General features: G+C 38.6%; 1 protein-coding gene across 1 annotated transcript in view; it reads right to left on the bottom strand.

Moving 5' to 3' along the window:
• Positions 1 to 15,752, bottom strand: part of SLC15A5 (solute carrier family 15 member 5) — a 35,776-nt gene extending 20,024 nt beyond the window's left edge. The window contains exons 1-5 of the mRNA XM_086610773.1: positions 15,389 to 15,752; positions 13,391 to 13,613; positions 7,665 to 7,834; positions 3,757 to 3,977; positions 529 to 715 (exon numbers count right to left, since the gene is read on the bottom strand). Coding sequence (XP_086466899.1) covers positions 529 to 715; positions 3,757 to 3,977; positions 7,665 to 7,834; positions 13,391 to 13,613; positions 15,389 to 15,752 — 1,165 coding nt within the window. The remainder of the gene's footprint in view (positions 1 to 528; positions 716 to 3,756; positions 3,978 to 7,664; positions 7,835 to 13,390; positions 13,614 to 15,388) is intronic.
• Positions 15,753 to 18,896: the final 3,144 nt, after the last annotated feature.

Raw genomic sequence — 18,896 nt, 5'->3', positions numbered from 1 at the left:
GTTCATAACCTCGTTCTTTAAATCCAGACTCGACGTTTTGAGCAATGAACATTTCTCCAGTATCAGAAAGCAACTAACTGAAGGACTCTTTCATTCCCAAAAAAGACTTTCAACGTAAGTTAACTTTCCAAAAGTTAATGGGTAATCAAGCATATAGAAGATAACCAAGTCAGAGTAGGTGTCAGGTCTCACTGGTTAGTACTGTTCCTCTCACCAATTCCTTAGGATGACTCCTAGCTATTTGTGAGCGTGTCTCAATTTTTTTTTTATTAGTCAGAAGAGTCTCAGTCTCTGTCCTACACATAATCTATGCATTTTTTTCTTGATACCTAGTATATTTTTTCAGGAACATCTTTTCAATAATTCCATTGAAACATATTCACCTCTGAGCATCATCCCAAACCAAGCCCATCTTAACATTTATAGTCAGAAATAATTGTATAGGATTATCCATCAGCGATGGAAGTTTCTCTTTCAAAACACAGAATACATATTAAAACTGTACAAACACACATATTTTATACGTACCAATGCAAAATGTTGGAGAATGTCCAGTGTCCTTGTAACTAAAGGGACACAAGTTAACGCACTCCAAAACAGGAACAAGAATCAGTAGTGGCACGATGCTTATCACATTCATTGCTGCAACTGGTAAGACAAATCCACTGAAGTGCAAGTTGGAATTCATCGTTTGGAGATAATATCCTGAAGGAATCTGTATTGAAGAATAAAATGTCACTCCATCAGTATACTGGGTACCTTTCATGGATAAGATTTTTACTATATTTGGAAACTTCCTCAACTCTTCTTTCTGAAGAAGTCACAGTAAACCAAATTTTAAAATAGCAAGATGCAGAGTTATTTTTGACTTCTGATTGTGTGCTAAAGGTGGGAGCAATTTTTGAAACTCTCTTGCCAGGATATGGCTTTAAAAGCTATAGGAAATGAAGATTTGGCCACAGTCTTAGAACCAGTTTAATGTAACTGACAGCCATAGCAGCTATATAGAGGACTTCCTTTTACTTCTGGGAATTGAAAACAGAAGAAAACAAATAAGCAGATGAGGAACCCACCAATGGCAGTCATCATGGTGTGAAATTAAGTAGATTTGTACGATTATCGCTCGCTTTAAACTAAAATAATTCCTCCTGCTTGTGTGAGGCTCTACAGAAGATCTGTTGAGCTTATTTAAAAAATAAAATAATAAAAAAAAATAATCACACAGTGGCTTCTACCCACAGATTTTTCAGTTTGTTTTTTGAGGAAGCTTGATTAACTAAGCATTGCAATTTCATGTGCAGCAGGGAGTTATAGTCAACTCCATTTTACAGACTGATGGAAAAGGGAGGTAACAATTCACAGAGTACAGTCATGACAGAGCTGGAGGTAGAACTGGTTTCTTTATCTGTTTTTTAGTGAGTTCTGGATTCCTGCAGTATTCTACATGGCTCTTCAACATGACAGGCAATGCCAAATCCAGGTAGAATATTATGGCTTTATAGGTGTGTGAAAATTATTGTATACTTAGTAACTAACATCATCTAGGGTTTCTCACCAACGCTTAGAGCCAACTCTACTCATTGGGAGTCTGTTCAGTGCTAAAGAATTACTCAAATGCTAGCTTTTAATAAAAATATTTTTCAACTACATTCAACCTCCAAAAGAAGATATAAATTGTAAAAGGGTGAATAAATGGCAACAGAACTATGGAAGATCAGAATTGAGCCAAATGTTGTTGGCTTCTTCTTTCCACTGTGTATTGCAAATCAGAATTGACTTCTTAATAAGAATTAAAATATCATCAACATGAATCACAGGCACTGAAACCTGTTAACTTAGTAATATGGAAAAAATACCATTAATCTTTACAAAAAAGATACTGATCTATCGCCTAGTTTAAGAAAGAGCCTTAAACTTACTGGAAATTCTGCTGAAGGAATAAAAGTCACCTCTTTCAGCAGTGCAAATACTTTTATCTTTTCTAGATATATACCTGATTATTACAACTCTGATTAATGATATCTGCTTCATGTCCATCTGGTCATTGATGCATAGCCTTGGCCATACGTATGCATTTGTTGTTGTGAAGTGGGTTGGGTTTTTTTGTTTGCTTGGGTATTTTTGTGCTTTGGATGGCAGTGGCAGGGAGGGAAGAGGAGAAAGAATGAGGCAGATGGATGGGAATGTAGAATGATGGCAAGAGGGAGTGTCAACAAAGCAGTGTACACTACATGTTTGTAAGAATTTCCTTAAGCAGCATTTTAACACCAATAAGTAAAAATGAATTTCCGAGCCAGCTCATAAATTTGTTATGCCAGTTGCCAAGGGGTAAGCTACCTCAAACTCCTGCTTAGCCAGGATCATCCAGACAGAAACGAATCTGAAGGAATCATGTCAGCTTAAGTAGCTTCTTGACACATTTACATTTATATAACATACACGCACTCAGAAGCAGAAAGAACCGTGTAGCCTGATAGAGAGGCTGTGAAAGAAATGTTTCTTTCCACAAATGGAAAACCACTCATTTCCAGTATAGGTACACTACCCACACAATACCACTAAAACAGTGAGAGAAATATGCAACCGAAAGAGCAAATAAATATTTTCTACCTCTCCCAAAAATTGAGTGAAAATTTAAGAAATTGTGAAGTTAATTGTATTAAAAAGAATGCTGAGCCTGAGTCTCTGATAACTGTAACACGGCAGCATGAGAAGCAGAGGACTCTAGCACTAGATGTTTCAGCCATTAAGAGTTAAAAAACATAAGTAGCAAGCAGTCACACACAAGCTCCTTCATGAGTCTTGATCAAGCCAATTTTACTTATTTGATGAGATGAGAGGATATAGCAAGGTATATTCTCAGGTAATTAAAACTACTCAGGCATTTGTATTTGTGACCAGGCACAAATACAGACTGGGCAGAGAATGGATCGAGAGCAGCCCTGAGGAGAAGGACTTGGGAGTACTGGTGGACGAGAAGCTCAATATGAGCCGGCAATGTGCTCTTGCGGCCCAGAAGGCCAACCGCGTCCTGGGCTGCATCAAGAGGAGCGTGGCCAGCAGGTCGAGAGAGGTGATTCTCCCCCTCTACTCTGCCCTCGTGAGACCTCACTTGGAGTATTGCGTCCAGTTCTGGAGTCCCCAAGATAAGAAGGACATGGACCAGTTGGAGAGGGTCCAGAGGAGGGCCACGAAGATGATAAGAGTGCTGGAGCACCTTTCCTATGAGGACAGGCTGAAAGAGTTGGGGCTGTTCAGCCTGGAGAAGAGGAGGCTCCGGGGTGACCTTATAGCGGTCTTCCAGTACCTCAAGGGGGCCTACAAGAAAGATGGGGAGAGGCTGTTCAGGAGGGCCAGTTGTGATAGGACAAGGGGTAATGGTTTTAAAATAGAGGGAGGTAGATTCAGGTTGGATATTAGGAAAAAATTTTTTACCATGAGAGTTGTAGAACACTGGAACAGGTTGCCCAGAGAGGTGGTGGATGCTCCATCCCTGGAGACGTTCAAGGCCAGGTTGGATGAGGCCCTGAGCAACCTGATCTAGTTGGAGACATCCCTGTTCCTTGCAGGGGGGTTGGACTAGATGACCTTTGAAGGTCCCTTCCAGCCCTAACCATTCTATGATTCTATGATACTCTGCAAAGTTGCTCTGCTAGTAAAGCAACAGTTTGGAAAAAAAAGAAAAGCCTAGAAACATGGTAGTAAGCATATATATCAGTATTTTCCAAGATTTTTGTTTAAAAGCTGTGCACCCACCTGCATAATACACATTCTGTATAGAATTTGGAAAGCAAACAACGGGAAGAGCCTGGCAAGTGACTTTGTGCTTTCCACCTGAGTCTCACTGTACTGACCACCATGGTTTTCCTTGGCGTGATCCAGCCAGTTTGTCACGCCTCCACCAAAGTAGCGATACCGCACGCAGCACGTTTTCAGGGCGCTGGCAATTACTCCGAAAGTCGTCAGCAGGGAACTGTCTGCAAACAATCAGAGACATCAGACACATCGGCACGTCTTCACTTGCTTCCAAAATAAACAAGGCAAGGCAAATCACTTTGGGAGGGGAAAAAAGACAACCTGATAGATTTACCTTTACATCTTTTGGGGGAGGAGGGAGGCAACAACAGTCTGGATTTGCTCCAAAATGCTCTTGTTTGGAAACCAGCTCGTTCTCAACCTCGTTGTTACAAAAGCAATCCAGCCCAACATCCACAGAGAGAAGCGCCTTTTGCTACCAGTTATTTAACACACCCCAACAATTTGTTGCTGTGGTTGAGCAGGTGAAGTATTATTTTGCTTTGCTTTTGCGTTCTACCGATTGAATCGGCCAACTTTTTAATTCGAGACAGCAATGAGACATTGCATATCCACTGAAGTCCAGCAAAAGGAGGGTAGTAGTGAAGTGAGAAGGAAAAGGAGCTCAAGAGAGAGCTGATAAGAGAATTTTCAGGAATACATTTCAAAGCCAGAAATAATTATCTCAGGACTTCCAGGTAGCATCCTGTGGGATAGAAGTTTCCAGTCCACTATTTGGCATATCAAAACTTTCCCGCTGGTTGCTGGGTTCAGGAATTGCTAACTTAGCTTTCAGACTCAGAGGCAATGGAACTAAAACTGTTAGCTTCAGGCTTGGGAATGCAGATTCATTTACCTTTGGTAAGTTGTCGATCCATGCAAGTAGGGGTTATAGCAGTTCTCTGGTTTTCTGAGGGTGTTGAAGCACTACAATAACTGGAGTATCTATAAATAAATACTTTCCAAAAACTAGAGTGAACCAAGAAGACAGTAGAGGGAAAAATGTCTGCCTACTATCTCTGGTATGGGAATTATTTTCTAGAAATATCCACTGACACCTATTGGAAGCAGATACTCTACAGTACTAAGAAAGGGCATTTTATTAGATAATTAACATTTAAAACTCTGATTGTTTAGCATTAACCTGTAGACTGTTGGCACTATTGAATAAAATCTGAAATAAAGAGCATAAAGCTTGCAAACAGAGAGTTGGAATAGTTTTTATTGTTCTGTATTAGGTACCTATTCTTTCCACTCATTGTAAGCAATGTTTAAGTTTAGGATCTAGAGTATTTCAAGACCAAATCTGAAGACTAAAAGTCCGGAGTGATGTGACTAAGGAGCCAACCAGAAAACAAGTGGGACTTGGGGCTCTTGTCAAAGCAGAGTTGTTTTCAGAAGTAAAAAAATGGTAGCAGAAAAGTCAATATCAGCTCAGCTCATCGGCAGAGCTAAAAATTACATGTTTATGTCAGAGAAGTGACAATCTTTTGCTTTGCCGTACACTAGAGGTTGGACGTTCACGAAGAAGGAATTAAAAGCGGTAACGTAGTGTTATTATTGCTCTACAAGGTTCTGGACCCTGTCGATGTTGAAACCAAAAAATGCACAGAGTACCCCATGCGAAGACCAACAGATTGCTCAGCAAAGCAACAACACAGCTGTGTCCTGGTTTAACTGACCTAGTTTTGAAGATGGCCACAGCCATCTCCTTTCCCTTGGAATGGAAGATGTTGGCCAGACCCTTTTTTCTTACTTTCATTAAAAAGAGACTAAAATAGGCAACAAATCCTGACATTTGCTAATTGATCAGCTGAGGCCCCCTAATGCAATTTCAGTCGACTACCTAGGAAACACGATTTTGTATGAGGCAAAACAAACAAATATATTATTTAGCTGTGCCTGTCAGCATAGAATTCCAGCAGATTATAAAATCTAGTGAACTAGGAAGATAATGCTGCTCGAAATTGTAGTTAAAAAACAACTCTAATGATACATAGACTTAATTGCTATCAGGAGGATTTTGCCCATTATGTAGTTAGAAAAAGTATCTCACCCCTTCTTTAGAGTTCTGTGGGATTTAATGGTTTTCTTTTATAGTGGTGAATTCCTTGGATTACAAATCTGATCAACTACTAAGAGACATGATTAAAAGTATAAATATTTATATCAGTACGCACTGTGTAGACCAACATCATATACATTTCTAATGTCTTGTTAAAAGAAATAAAATCTATCTGTATAGATATTAAATTGCAATTTCCAGAAAGCGATTTTCCTTCTCTTTTTTACTTCAGCCCTTGGCTGTAATGTTCTGCTACTTTAACCTTGATCTAATAATGAATATCTATGCTACTTAATTACAATAAAAAGCCTACATTGCACCCTAGATGGTAGATACACATTTTTTTTTCTCATCTCTGGTCACCTGCCAGTCCTTAAAATTATAGCAGTGGGAAAAAATGCAAATGAAGTCCATGCTTGACAGCTAAACATAATTGAATGCATGATCCATATTTGAAAAGTTACCTTAAAATAAAAAAGGCAGCACATATAAAAACCATTTAAGGTCACCTATAGATTTGAATTACAGTTCTGAAGAATTTCCAATTTCATCATCTCACTGGAAGGTACAAAATACATTATCTTTTATTTTGACTAAGGAGATAAAAGACTTTGCAGATATTAGTGTAGAGAGTGGCATTCTGCAAAGACTCAAAGTATATGATAAATCAAACAACACTCATAAGGAAAACCACTTAATATAAAAAAAATTGCTAGTTTTGTTGATGGCCAATATAGACATAATCTACAAATTTATGTTATTCCACTAGGTACAATGAAACTACTTAGATGATAAACTACAGATTTAGTCCATATGAAACAGTCCAGCTCAGGGGCAAATACTGAAGTATTTTTAAGTTTCTTAGGTTGTAAACACTGTAGTGAGCCCCAGCAAGCCAGACAGCCATAATTTCCTCAGTGAGAAGCCAGCTAATTTGATGCTAGTCTTTGCAGACCTGTTGCATATTATCATGAGGTTTCTGGTGCATTGTGGAGGGGATGCATTTCTTTGGCTCTATTTATTTTGAATATATCTCTCTAGTGACGTTCTCACTAGGATATTCCCAGGCACTCCATTTATGCATTAATTCCCTCACTACTAGTATATTATTTTATTGTTTAGATTACATTTATAACAAGAATACTGAAATAACAACTTGCTTTCAGTTTTTGGGTCCTATTGGAAAAGGAATAGCAAAGTTTAGGCACTTATAGCCTTATTCAAGTCACCTTGGCTCCACCTACATTTCTATGCTTGGTCAATGGAAAGGGCTAGTTGTGATCAAAGGATTTTGGAGAGTGCAGGTACTAAGTGGTAAGGCCATAGAAGTGTTAGAACCTCTGTTTTATAATATCTGCACAGCCTGCACAGGACCCATTTAGAGCTATTCAGTATTTTCTAGTCATTTTCAAATGTGTAAAAACGCATGTTGAAATAACAATAAGCATCAGATATTCTGCAAAATAAAGGTATTAGAGAATAATTTTGCTACTAGTGCATATTCCTGTTTGGCTGACTAATCACACTGCTTGGCTGCTCAGGTGCAAGTTCAGGTGAAGCAATCGAGCACACGTAAGGGAGAAAACACAAATATGCTTGGTGCCTTAGCATAGGTGTAAACTTTGCTTCTATTTTTTACAGAATATGGATGTTGTCTCTTACACACAGACCTTGTAGAGCTAAAACCCAAGTATCTCCAATCAAACAGGGCAGTGTTGTGGAAGAACTCATTCAGATATGCAAGTTGATCTCTTCTGTGAAAATAATCTCTAAAGATATCTCCTAAGATATAGTTGCCTCTTACCTGTTTTGGGTTTGTAAATCATCTCACCACGCACCATGTGAATTGTGATCATAGCCATAAGCACGGACACAAACGGGATAAGAAAACCAAGGTTCCTGGCCACAGACTGCTGGATATAAGAAATGCTGACAAAGACAACTGCTGAATTTAAGTTAATCAGCCAATAAAACCTAGTACACACAGACAAGAGAGAGAAGAGTGGAGAGGCTGAATACTATAAGGCCTTTACAGAAGATTAAAATGTTAAATTAAAGGTATGGTAAGTATAGCAAGCATGGACAGCATCGGTACCACGCACACATTGACACAGCAATTAAGATCAAATTTTACTTGGATGTCTCAGCTACAAGAGGTATATGATTAAAGTAACTGTACTAAGCCAGTAGAGCTGAACAAATTACCAATCTAATACTGGAAATATTACTGTGGATCACACTAATTAAATACATCAACATTTAATATCTGATAACATAAGTTCTGTGTAAGCAGTATCATCAAACCACATACTTTAAGCTTAAGAGAGAAATGTCTTAATGCCACCATCTCCTGTTTAAGAAATATTAGAATTTGATTTATCAGAAGAGATGGATTTTCCGTTAGTTGCAAGGCTCAGCTGGAATTTCTGTTGGCTTCTGGAAATATCTTGATAAGGAGGCTTCCTAACATAATTTGCTCTAAGACTGCCTTTGGCAGTAGAGGTGCTTCCCAAGCAGGTGCTGAGCCCCTCCTATGCACAGAAGATATTCAAGTGAAAAATCCCATACTCTTGGAAGCAGATGGCATACCACTAGTGATAGGCCTATCACGGTTTGGAATGCCTGACAATAGCACAATAAATATGCTTTAAGGAATTATAAGGATAGCAAAAAGCAACACCAAAAAAACCCCAAACAACCCACGCCAAAACAATGCACTTCCCTGATAGGATGCAAAAGGATAACTATTTATTCTCCTTATCCTAGCAAATGAGTTTATATCTGCACAGTTAGGAGTATATCATCATAAAACTTTTTCCTTGGATTCTTACTCCTATGTAACACATTAAAACACGAGTTCTTCTGAAATTCAGCTTTTTCAAGAGTTAGTTAACTGTATAGATATTCATTAAAGTGAAATGTAACTGAAGCAAAACAAAACGTACTGCTTACTCTTCTATTGCATATCCCTCTTCTCACTTCAACCAAGCTTTAAACAAGGTTTCCCTTAAAACAGAACTCACACAAAACAGGTGTTTGAGGCTACAGAGCTGACTCAATGAATATTCAGCATCTCAGAGCAGAGAGATTGGATTTAGAGAGGACCTGCTTTGTTGGAGTCAGAGTTTCTAAAAGCACTAACTGTCAGGGATCGGTATGATACTCCATTTGAAGAGTCAGAGTCAGTCATCAATTTTTGCTTCAGATTTGACTCTGGTTTGCAGACTTAGCCTTTGAAATTTCAAGAATTTTGACTTTGACTGAACTTTCAAGTTCTGAGTTGGCTTTAAAGACAACAACTGTATTTTAAACAACGAAGAGAGATCAATAACGGAGTAGGACTGCCTCAATATATCACAGATTACATTTTGTAAGCCACTGCGAGAGGAGATTCCTTTACCTTTGCTGGAACCTTAGCAAAATGGTTTCATTTAAAGGTGAAATACACATCGATACATAATTATCTCAAGCAATATGTATTAAGCTATAAAGTAAAGCTTGCTTTCTTGTCTGGTGCCGCTTCCACTCCAGGTATGCTATTTGGACTTGAGTATTTATGTATCCTAATTCATATAGAATTACTTTCACAACAATAAAAGAAAAATCTTAACATGTTGTAACATACCAGTTACCTCTCGATGATCCAGCTCCCAAGCTTTCCAGCTTTATCCCTCCTCAACTACAAATGAGCAGGTAGGGCAGGAGGAAAGTATCAGCCTACCATCACAGCAATCACAGCAAAATATTTTGAGCTGAGAATCCTAAGGGGATTGCAAGTCTCTCTTGACACCTAGGAGACCTCTTCAGTCCCAGTTCATTAATTTAAAACGATTTCTAGGTGGCCTGCTGTAATTGCCAAGACAAACCATAGTCATGCTGCAAGCTACAGTACTGAAGTGCCTGCTGTACTCCTTCCACTTGTTCTGACATTGCTCATTACAACAACTCTGATCAATTAAGCTTTTATAAAAAACCAAACAGTTACACAACTCAGTCAGCTAGAAATTGTGTAGAAGTTTTGAAACAATTCCTAACTGACAATTTTTAAGTTAGAATTTCGAGTGACTGTTTTCCAAACTTTCTAAAGTGTGCCTGAGCTACCTGAAGTTGTGACACTCTTCATGACTCTACAACTGTTTCACTGGAAGCAGGAATCTCCAAAGCAAACCCTTGAGTACAAGGCAGCGTTTTTGTTTTTCACCACCGTATAGCAAAGGTTGAAACATAAAGCTCCCGTCCTCTTGCAGAAATGAGAAGAAAAAAACCCCAACGTGTTTTAGCAATCCCTATGGACCAAACAAGAAAGATAAACTAACCTCAACACACACATCAGAATTTTGGGATTCGCTCATATCCTACTGACAGCAACAGATCAGAATCTACACAAACAGAAGCACATCTTCCTAGTTCTTATATACCACAGCTATCTAATATTGCAATAACTGGACTTGCATCACATAAAGTGTCTCAGGGATCCCAGTAGGGCACAGCTGAATTAAATATGTCAAACTGACTATCACGTCCAGCTTTGCAGGGACCAGCTCCTTCCTGGAGCTTTGGAGCTCTGAGGTCTCCTCATCATGAGAGACAAATGTCAGCTTGGGAGGTTCAAGAATGCAGTCCAGGTACAAAACTAAATGTCATTCTGACACACCCATAAAAACCCAATAATCTTATTGTAACATTTTACGGAAATGTATTCATTGTTATAACTTTAAAGAAGTAACATCCAGATGATTTCTAATTTAAAAGTGTTATTTATGTTTATGCAGTATTCAGAATGTTTTTACTTAATGAAATAATTGAGATGAATCTGCTGAATGAAACAATCTGAGATCAAGTAATATACACAAAAATATTCTAAAATTGACTTTTTGTCAGTTTTGGGGTTAATTTTGAAGACTCAGTAGATTTCCCGTCACTTGAAACATTATTTGCTTTTATTTTTTAAGCGTGCCTAGTTCTCACAATTTAAGTTTTAACTGATCCAAACTCAGGAACAGATATTCCATGTATGGACCAGTATCCAACCTATATATTTTTCTGCACAGCTTTGTAGGAGGAGGTAATTTTTTTTCAGAATCACTATGGAGTTCTGTGCAAAGACAAGGTGGGGAGGAGAAACCTCAAAGGGCTAGAAAAAATTTTAAAAAGTTGAAGTAAAGCATGTCCAAGATAACAGCAGAAACTATCTGGGGGGAAGGGGAAGGGGAAGGGGAAGGGGAAGGGGAAGGGGAAGGGGAAGGGGAAGGGGAAGGGGAAGGGGAAGGGGAAGGGGAAGGGGAAGGGGAAGGGGAAGGGGAAGGGGAAGGGGAAGGGGAAGGGGAAGGGGAAGGGGAAGGGGAAGGGGAAGGGGAAGGGGAAGGGGAAGGGGAAGGGGAAGGGGAAGGGGAAGGGGAAGGGGAAGGGGAAGGGGAAGGGGAAGGGGAAGGGGAAGGGGAAGGGGAAGGGGAAGGGGAAGGGTGGTACCCTTTGCTCTCATTCTCTGCTCCTGTAGATAGAATTTACTTCTCCTGCTGCAAAAACAGTACCAGTCCATAACCTTAACCTTAGAAAGCAGAAGTCCTTAGGGAAACGAAGTCCAGCAGAATCCAAGTCCCTTCTTCACTTCGCATTGGCATATTTATTTAAAAGGTCAGACTCATAGTTCATACTAGGGGTTAGAACCAGACCCTAGGTGTGGAAAGCAGTCATCTTCAAGGATTGAATTAGACAACAAGTAATTACAGGGTCTTTTAACCCAATAATTCTGATTGTTTAAATAGAACTTAGAATCATAGAATGGTTAGGGCTGGAAGGGACCTTCAAAGGTCATCTAGTCCAACTTGGCTAAGAGCACAATCTCAAACTCACCAAGAGTATGCAATCATCTCATTTTATATTATTTTAAAATTCAATCCTGTGACAAGCACCTACCATGAGAAAGTTATTATATTCAGAGAGCTTTTAATAAGATTAAGAATGCTAAGAACAAAATCTCCATTTTTTAAATTCTGAGATTGCAATCAAATAGCCCCTCCTTGGATGCCACTGCAAAAATTATTTTTATTTTTAATAGCATATGTGCCTTTCTTGATATTTCCAAAGTCCCAAGAACTGACCCATTTGGATTCCCCCAAGGAACATTTTATTCGTATTATGTCTCCTTTGTAATCAACACTGAGAAATGTCACTTTGATTAAACACAATTCTGAATGGCTAAGACCACAGTACAATAAATTCTCCAGAGCTATCTTTCAGAACAACTGATTGCTCTCCAGTCTTAATCCCCCAGAGTCTTATTTAATCAAAATGATGTTGCTAATTAAGGATTAAAACTCAGAATAGAGTAAAAAGGAAGGATTTTTTTTTTTCCCCCTTCTCTCCTATGGGCAGGTCAAGGAGGCAAAATCTGCTCTAAGGGACTAAACAGTCTCATCCACCTTTGCTAAAGCTGCCTTATTCACTGAAGTTTGGATTTAATTCAAAACTCTTTGATATTAACATAATTGGAGGAAAAAAAGAATAGCCAGGAAAACCATACCCAAAGGAAGAGAGCACTAATTCACAAAGATCTTCACTGATTCTTCAGCGTTGCATTGTCAATATGCAAATGTGCTCAGTTTTGATTTTAATAACTCTGCATGTACAGGGAAAGAAGAGAAAAGGGGGTAGTTTATGACTTATTTCACCCCGCTTCAGAGCGGAATTCTGGAGGTTCCCACTGTGACTTCTTCGATCCTTACTCCATAGTTTAACCAGAAGGTACAGGTGAATGTTTATAGCACTCTGTATAGTGCTGCAGAAGTGATAAACAAAGGCAAACATATCATCAAAAACAACCTCTCTGACTCCTGAGAGAGACAAATAGTTAATATGAAAAAAATTGAATTTTAAGAACCATTTTAGGAGCAATGTCTCCTCAAAGTTTTTAAGAAAACTTCAAAATATTCAGACTGATACACAAATATCAAGTGGTTTATCTGATACCAAAACGTCACAGCAACAGAGTTGAAGCAATACCGCACATCCCTACCACTGAGCTTAGCTGATAGAGACTGCTAGCAATCCCTAGTTCCAACAGATTAGCAAACTCTACGGCTGCCTGTCATTGCTAAATATTTACTCTCAAGTAAATTCTAATACATCATTCAATTTTGCCACTGTTAGTTAGGGAGTAACAGCAAAATATCCTAAAGGGATAGCCTTGTTAAAGGTAGAACACCAAATGGAATATATTGTTCTAATAGCAACTTGGCTATTGAGTCTATGAGCATTTGGGTAAATCAGTTCATCCTAATTCTGACTGAAGATTTCTGTAGGAGGCCAAAGCAGATGATCACCTTTTGATCCTAGCAAAAGAAAAAAAGTAGGAAAAGTTTTTACAGAAAATCTTGGAAACTCTTCCACAATGTCAATCTTTTCAAGTTAAAAACCAAAACAAATCATGAAACCCACCATCTGTGGAACCTGCCTTGTAAGTCAGCAGTGAGTTTCAAGGCAACGCTCTACCATCCCCAACAGATAATTAGCTGACATTAAGTTACCAACCAGTTGAAAAAAGAAAGAAGTTCCTTCGGTCCACAGTCCTCAAGGTTGTATGCATTTAATGGACAAACTATAGCTCTTACACCTCCTATTCCCAGACTAGCTGTGAGTAGTGCAAAGTAGAATACTATTTTCTGCTCCTTTTTGGTTAGCGGATGAAGAATACGTCGTCTGTCAATGTAGCTGTCTTCAAAGGGGAATGCCACAACAGGCAATAGGGCTGTGCCTGGAATTGGAAAGAAAATTGTCATTTCAAATGGATTAGAATCAGTCTGATGAATAAGATTTGTGTAATTTTTTTTTAAGCAGCTATGTTGAAAACAGATAAAAAAAATCAGACACACAACAGAGGAGTGCAAAGAGGGAGAGTCTTAATTCTGTAGAGAAGTAGAACCTTTCTGGATGTCATTATATATAGTAAGGCCACTAAGGGCCTCCAAGAAAGCAATCCTCCTCTGAAATGCTGATAAGGATTCAGGTTCCTCAATCAACTGAAGAGCTCACTCTGGAAACGCAGCTCCTCTCACTGGCCTTCCCCATTGCCTGCACGTCAAGGGCAGTAGCTCTCCACTTAAAACACGTTCATCACCTGATGAACCACCGATCAACCAAAACAAACAAACACAACACCCCATGGTGGAGTGTAGCCTTTTTTGCACCTTTTTTAAATCCCAGAATTGTAATGAGAATCATAAATTTGACAAATAAATTCTCAAAACTTTTGTGGAAAATTTTCTTCTTTTCTGCTGCACAGAAAATACAGAATTTTCAGAAACTTTACCTATAGAAGTACTTATGAACTGCATTTACCACCTCTCGCGTGCAAAGCAAATATTTCAGATTTGATTAGCTACAGATTCCCAAGCTGTAACTCAAATCTAAACTCAAACACCAACATTAGCAATGACTAAGACTACGTTTCTGCATCAAACCCTAATATGTCAGGAATGTTTAATTATCTATCTCCCCAGAAAAAAGTTCTGGTTAAAACAATACTTGAATACATCAAATTCTGTTTGTGTCACTGGTCTTCTACTTTAAGATATGCATCGAAAGGACAAGGGGCAGAAGGAGATTCCAAACCAGAAGCCCGTGGGAGAAACAGTGGAACACAACAGCAATCCTTTTTCCAGGCTGCTTGCACAATGATTTTGCAATCAGCTCAAGAACATTTCAGGGATGACTCTGATTTTCTCCTTACCTTATTGCATGTCTAAATAACAAAGTGGCTGCCTATTGGAGAAATCAGATTTGCTTATGCCCAACATCGGGTCCAAGTAAACAGTATTTCTATCAGCTTGGTTTAAGTTGACAGAATATCCACCAGCTGTGAGTTGCACTAATTGCTACCAAACAGCCATACTTAGTTTGAGCAGTGCTTTTAAGTAAAAGATCTCCAGAATAACATGTGGGGAAGATTTAGAATGCACTAACAGAAAGCAGGCTCTCAATACAGGTATTAGGATACAGCCTCTTTACTTAAGGCAAAGTTTCTTTATACTTCTGTGCTTAAATACATCTTTCCCTCTTGCCCAAATCCAACAGTCATATACCTTTACATACAATAAAAAAATCTCACTACCAACAGCTGGGAAACAGTATCCAAACTCTCTCTCAAACTATTTCTTCAACTAGATAGAGACCAAAAGCCTCGTGTTTGCCCCAAACACTAATAACCTTTGATGCTTGTTAAAGGGATCAGTTTTAAGAGTTGAGCATCCGTGTTCTGAATAGCTAAGTCACTTTAGAGGAGTCAAGTTTGTGCACCAACTAGCCACAAGATACACACCCAAACATTCCTTAGTCCTGTTCAAAGCACTGCCTCACAAAGTACATGGGCAAAAATACTGCAGCACATTTTATACAGGAGACACTAATTAGCTGTTAGAGAAGGTGGGCCCAAGGTTGGAGAAGACTGTTAGATTTCAAACACAGCGCTCACTAATGAAGCTGTGCAACAGAATTACTAAAATATGAAATAGTCACCAGGGTGTCACCTACCTAGGAAGTGTAGAAACATACAGATGCACACAAGCTTGATCCTCCCCACAAGGCATTCAGCAAGCCAGCCAACCAGTACTGGGGTCAGCATGGACGTGCCTACAAAGCACATATTGACAATAGCTGCCTGGTAGTTGCGATAGCCCAGTTTGACAGTGCAGAAGAGGATCATGTTGCAGACAATGCCAAAGAACGTGAATCGCTCACACAGCTCCACCAGCAGCACACAAACAGCCTCCTGGAGTTTCTTCTTAGGTTGAGGCAGGTTTCCAGCATGGTTGCTTCTCCCAGGTAACGGTCTTTGCTCCTTGTCAGTCGTGAAAAGCTGCTTCTCTTGCATCTGTCTTCTGTCTGCACCAGGCATGCTTGACTTTTTTGAGTATGACTGAGTAGAGCAGCTTAAGTTACAGGTATGCTTCTGTTCTCCTCCACTGTAATTAGCAAACTGGTAAGACTCTCACTTTGAATTCCACATTTTGCTACTACAATTTCTTAGGGCACCTCTCACTTTTGTGCCATTACACACAGGATCAAAGAGCATCAAAAAAAAAAAAAAAAAATCAGAGAGCTATATCAACATTTTAGCTTCTGAATTTAGCAACACTTGGAAACTCAATCTGTTTAATTAGTCCATTTGGGGGTGAACAAGATTTTCCCCCAGAATTATATTACCTATTAAATTACGTGAGTCCAATGCAGTATGTGCAACTCTATCTGTATGTTAAAGATAAAGGTTTAAATACACAGGAAAGCTAACATTTTCTGCAGAATTCAAGTAATAGATCAAGAAAATAATTTAGTTAAAACAATCTGATACTTTAATTAGGCAACAAGTGAAAAACTGCAAGCAGAGATAAAGAGAAGAGTATTTTTTTTTAAGGTTAACAATATCTAATCATTATTACATTTCTTGTTATTTTTGGTTGAAATTCAGATAAAGTTAATTATAAAAATAAGTAATACTACAACATTTAAGTTAGAAAAGCAAATTATAAAAGAAAGTTGAATGTATTAGCAAAGACAAAAAAGCCATCCAAAAGCAACCTAAACCAGAACTGCTTCTCTAGCCAGATGTTGCACAGTGGCTACAATGCATCATAAGGGGCAGGGGCACAGATGATGTGTTCTCTCATATCAACCAAAAGTAATCATTGGCTTGGAAAGAAATTAGGACGAGCCAAACTTATAGTGCTTTATAATGCTCCTGCTACCTTATCCAGAGAGAAGTTTGCAGATTTCCCATTTTGTGGAGCTCAGTAAGATCACTAACACCTGTTCAAAACACTCTTAAATAAGAATGAGAAGCATTCTGCATTTATGTTTCACAAATGCATATACATCTTTCAAGGCAGTGGTAAACCAGGCCTGCTTCTCTAAACAGAGGTCTGAACGCCTCTGATGGCATTTTTTGAGACATAGGCTCTGCTGGTTTTTTCCATCTGTCCATATAACTACTCAAATTTTACCTCTTCAGATTTATTTAGTATATGAGAACTCCTACATCCCCAAAAAGATGCACAATCGTATATAAGCAGTATGGATAAAGATAAATTCCAAGATGACTTCCAGAAAAAAATGAAAAAGAAAAAATATCTCTGAATGTTGCTGTCAAGTTTTGGTTTACTTCCCTGGCATGTTTTTAAAGCAACTTTGATTCATCCATAAAGCCTAGAAGCTCTGAACCTTAAATTTAAGTAGCAATAGATTGCTCCCTAAATTAATTCTGAAATATGTTTGTTTGGGTTTTTTTAATCTAGTATGAGTCTAAAGCAAGAACCAAACACCAAAGAACTCACAGTTTTCAGAGACATCCAGTTAGGGATGAAAACAGCTGTGACTTCTAGCATGCCAAGAAGTATTTGTCTTCTGGTCTATAATAGTCAAAACTATCTTCATTTGGACAAACTAACCAGAGAAATCCAAACTAGAAATCACTTGTAACTCAGCTTGGTCTCTCCATGAAAGCCTAATGAAGCCAATCCCAAATCAAAACAGAAGAGACAATAGTATTCTGACTAGAAAGCAGATACATCTTCTGTTGCAGGAAGATGCTCTTAACTAACTGTTCATGAAGAAAGTGACATTTTCTTAATTTTAAGGAAATATGACCTTATTTTACAATCAGATAGAAAACATCAGGATAAATACATTCTTGCTCCTATACGTATTTCAGTGTAAACCAGTCTCTTTTTCTACAAATTATTTTTCTTTAAAGAGTGCAAAGTTTACCTCTTCTCATGGATGCTAGCAATTCAAAGCGAATCATATCATGGGAACCAGTAGAGACAGCAGGGTTACTAGCTGGGATGGCTGTAGCTTAGTCCTCATGTGGTTTCATTTACCCTGATTTTGGGTTACAAACTAGGGAAAAGAAATAATTGGCTGAGCCTTAGAAATGTCACAGAAAGGAGGAGGTGGGTGATTTGAATTGCCTTTGCATGTGATTAACAAGGGCGTGGTGGTTATGTGAGTCACGGATCGCAATCAGTAAATGAGTTAACGTGCTCAATGCTGAGAGAACATGCAACTTCATATAATAATCTGATCTTTGCAGATTTTTTTTTTCATAATCACTTCTGCAGCACTTAGAGGTGGTCTATCTGATTCCTTGACATGGTTTTAGTTGAACTCTAGTCAAATCGTCTGGCATTCACTTGGCTCATTCTTAATACACAAGGTAGCAGGACAGCACAATGCCTGATGAAGAACTCTTTTACTTATACCAATATATGTAAAGCTCTATATGTTCTGAAGCAGCTAGAAACTAGCTGCACCAAATAACTGCTGTTTCAAAACCCAGCCCTTCTTCTGGCAGTACTTCCGTCTATCAGTAAGGGCTTTGGGTTTTTTTAAACAAAGCCTCTTTAAAGGACAGTCAGATCTTGGAGAGAGGTTTATAAAAATACTTGCTTTCATATGACAGCGTCAGCTCACTACAAGTCTGGCCATTTATAGAAGAGTTGCTATTTGATAGCCTATCAACAGAATAGTTGCAGAAGGTTACTGCTACTCATGCTGGAACCTATAAATCAGCATTAGGCAACTAATTAAGTTGGACAGGTTGGAACTGAAAATTTCTCCTTATTCTCCCTGACAAGTGACAGCTGTTGTCAGTGTTTTTATTATATTTATATATATATAATGTTTATTGAAATTGAAGAGGCAGAACTCCAGTGTCCAGCACAACAGTTCCTTTGGCTGAAAGGTAGTAGTGGCTCTAGACCTTTGTTCATGTTGTAGAAGGGTCAGTCTCTCTAATGTTTTAGCAAATATAATTCAGCTTTACTCTTACTCTTTTAGAGAACATGTGAGAGGTGTTACCCTTCATCATAGCAGCAGCTGTGGTTCCTGCTAAATATCTGGGGGGAAAGTATAATCGACATGGACAAATTGAAAGTGCAACACAACAATTTTGACGCTGTAAATAAAAAATTACACGGGTCAAATGTTTCCAGTTAGCACCAGGATTCCCATTAACTTGCATGGGTTGAGAAGCTGGCTCAGTGAC

Source organism: Tauraco erythrolophus, chromosome 4, assembly GCF_009769465.1.
Source record: "Tauraco erythrolophus isolate bTauEry1 chromosome 4, bTauEry1.pri, whole genome shotgun sequence".
In the NCBI taxonomy this organism is placed as follows: Eukaryota; Metazoa; Chordata; class Aves; order Musophagiformes; family Musophagidae; genus Tauraco; species Tauraco erythrolophus.
The sequence above is the reverse complement of the archived record's forward strand: the minus strand, read 5'-3'. Positions and strand labels throughout refer to the sequence as shown.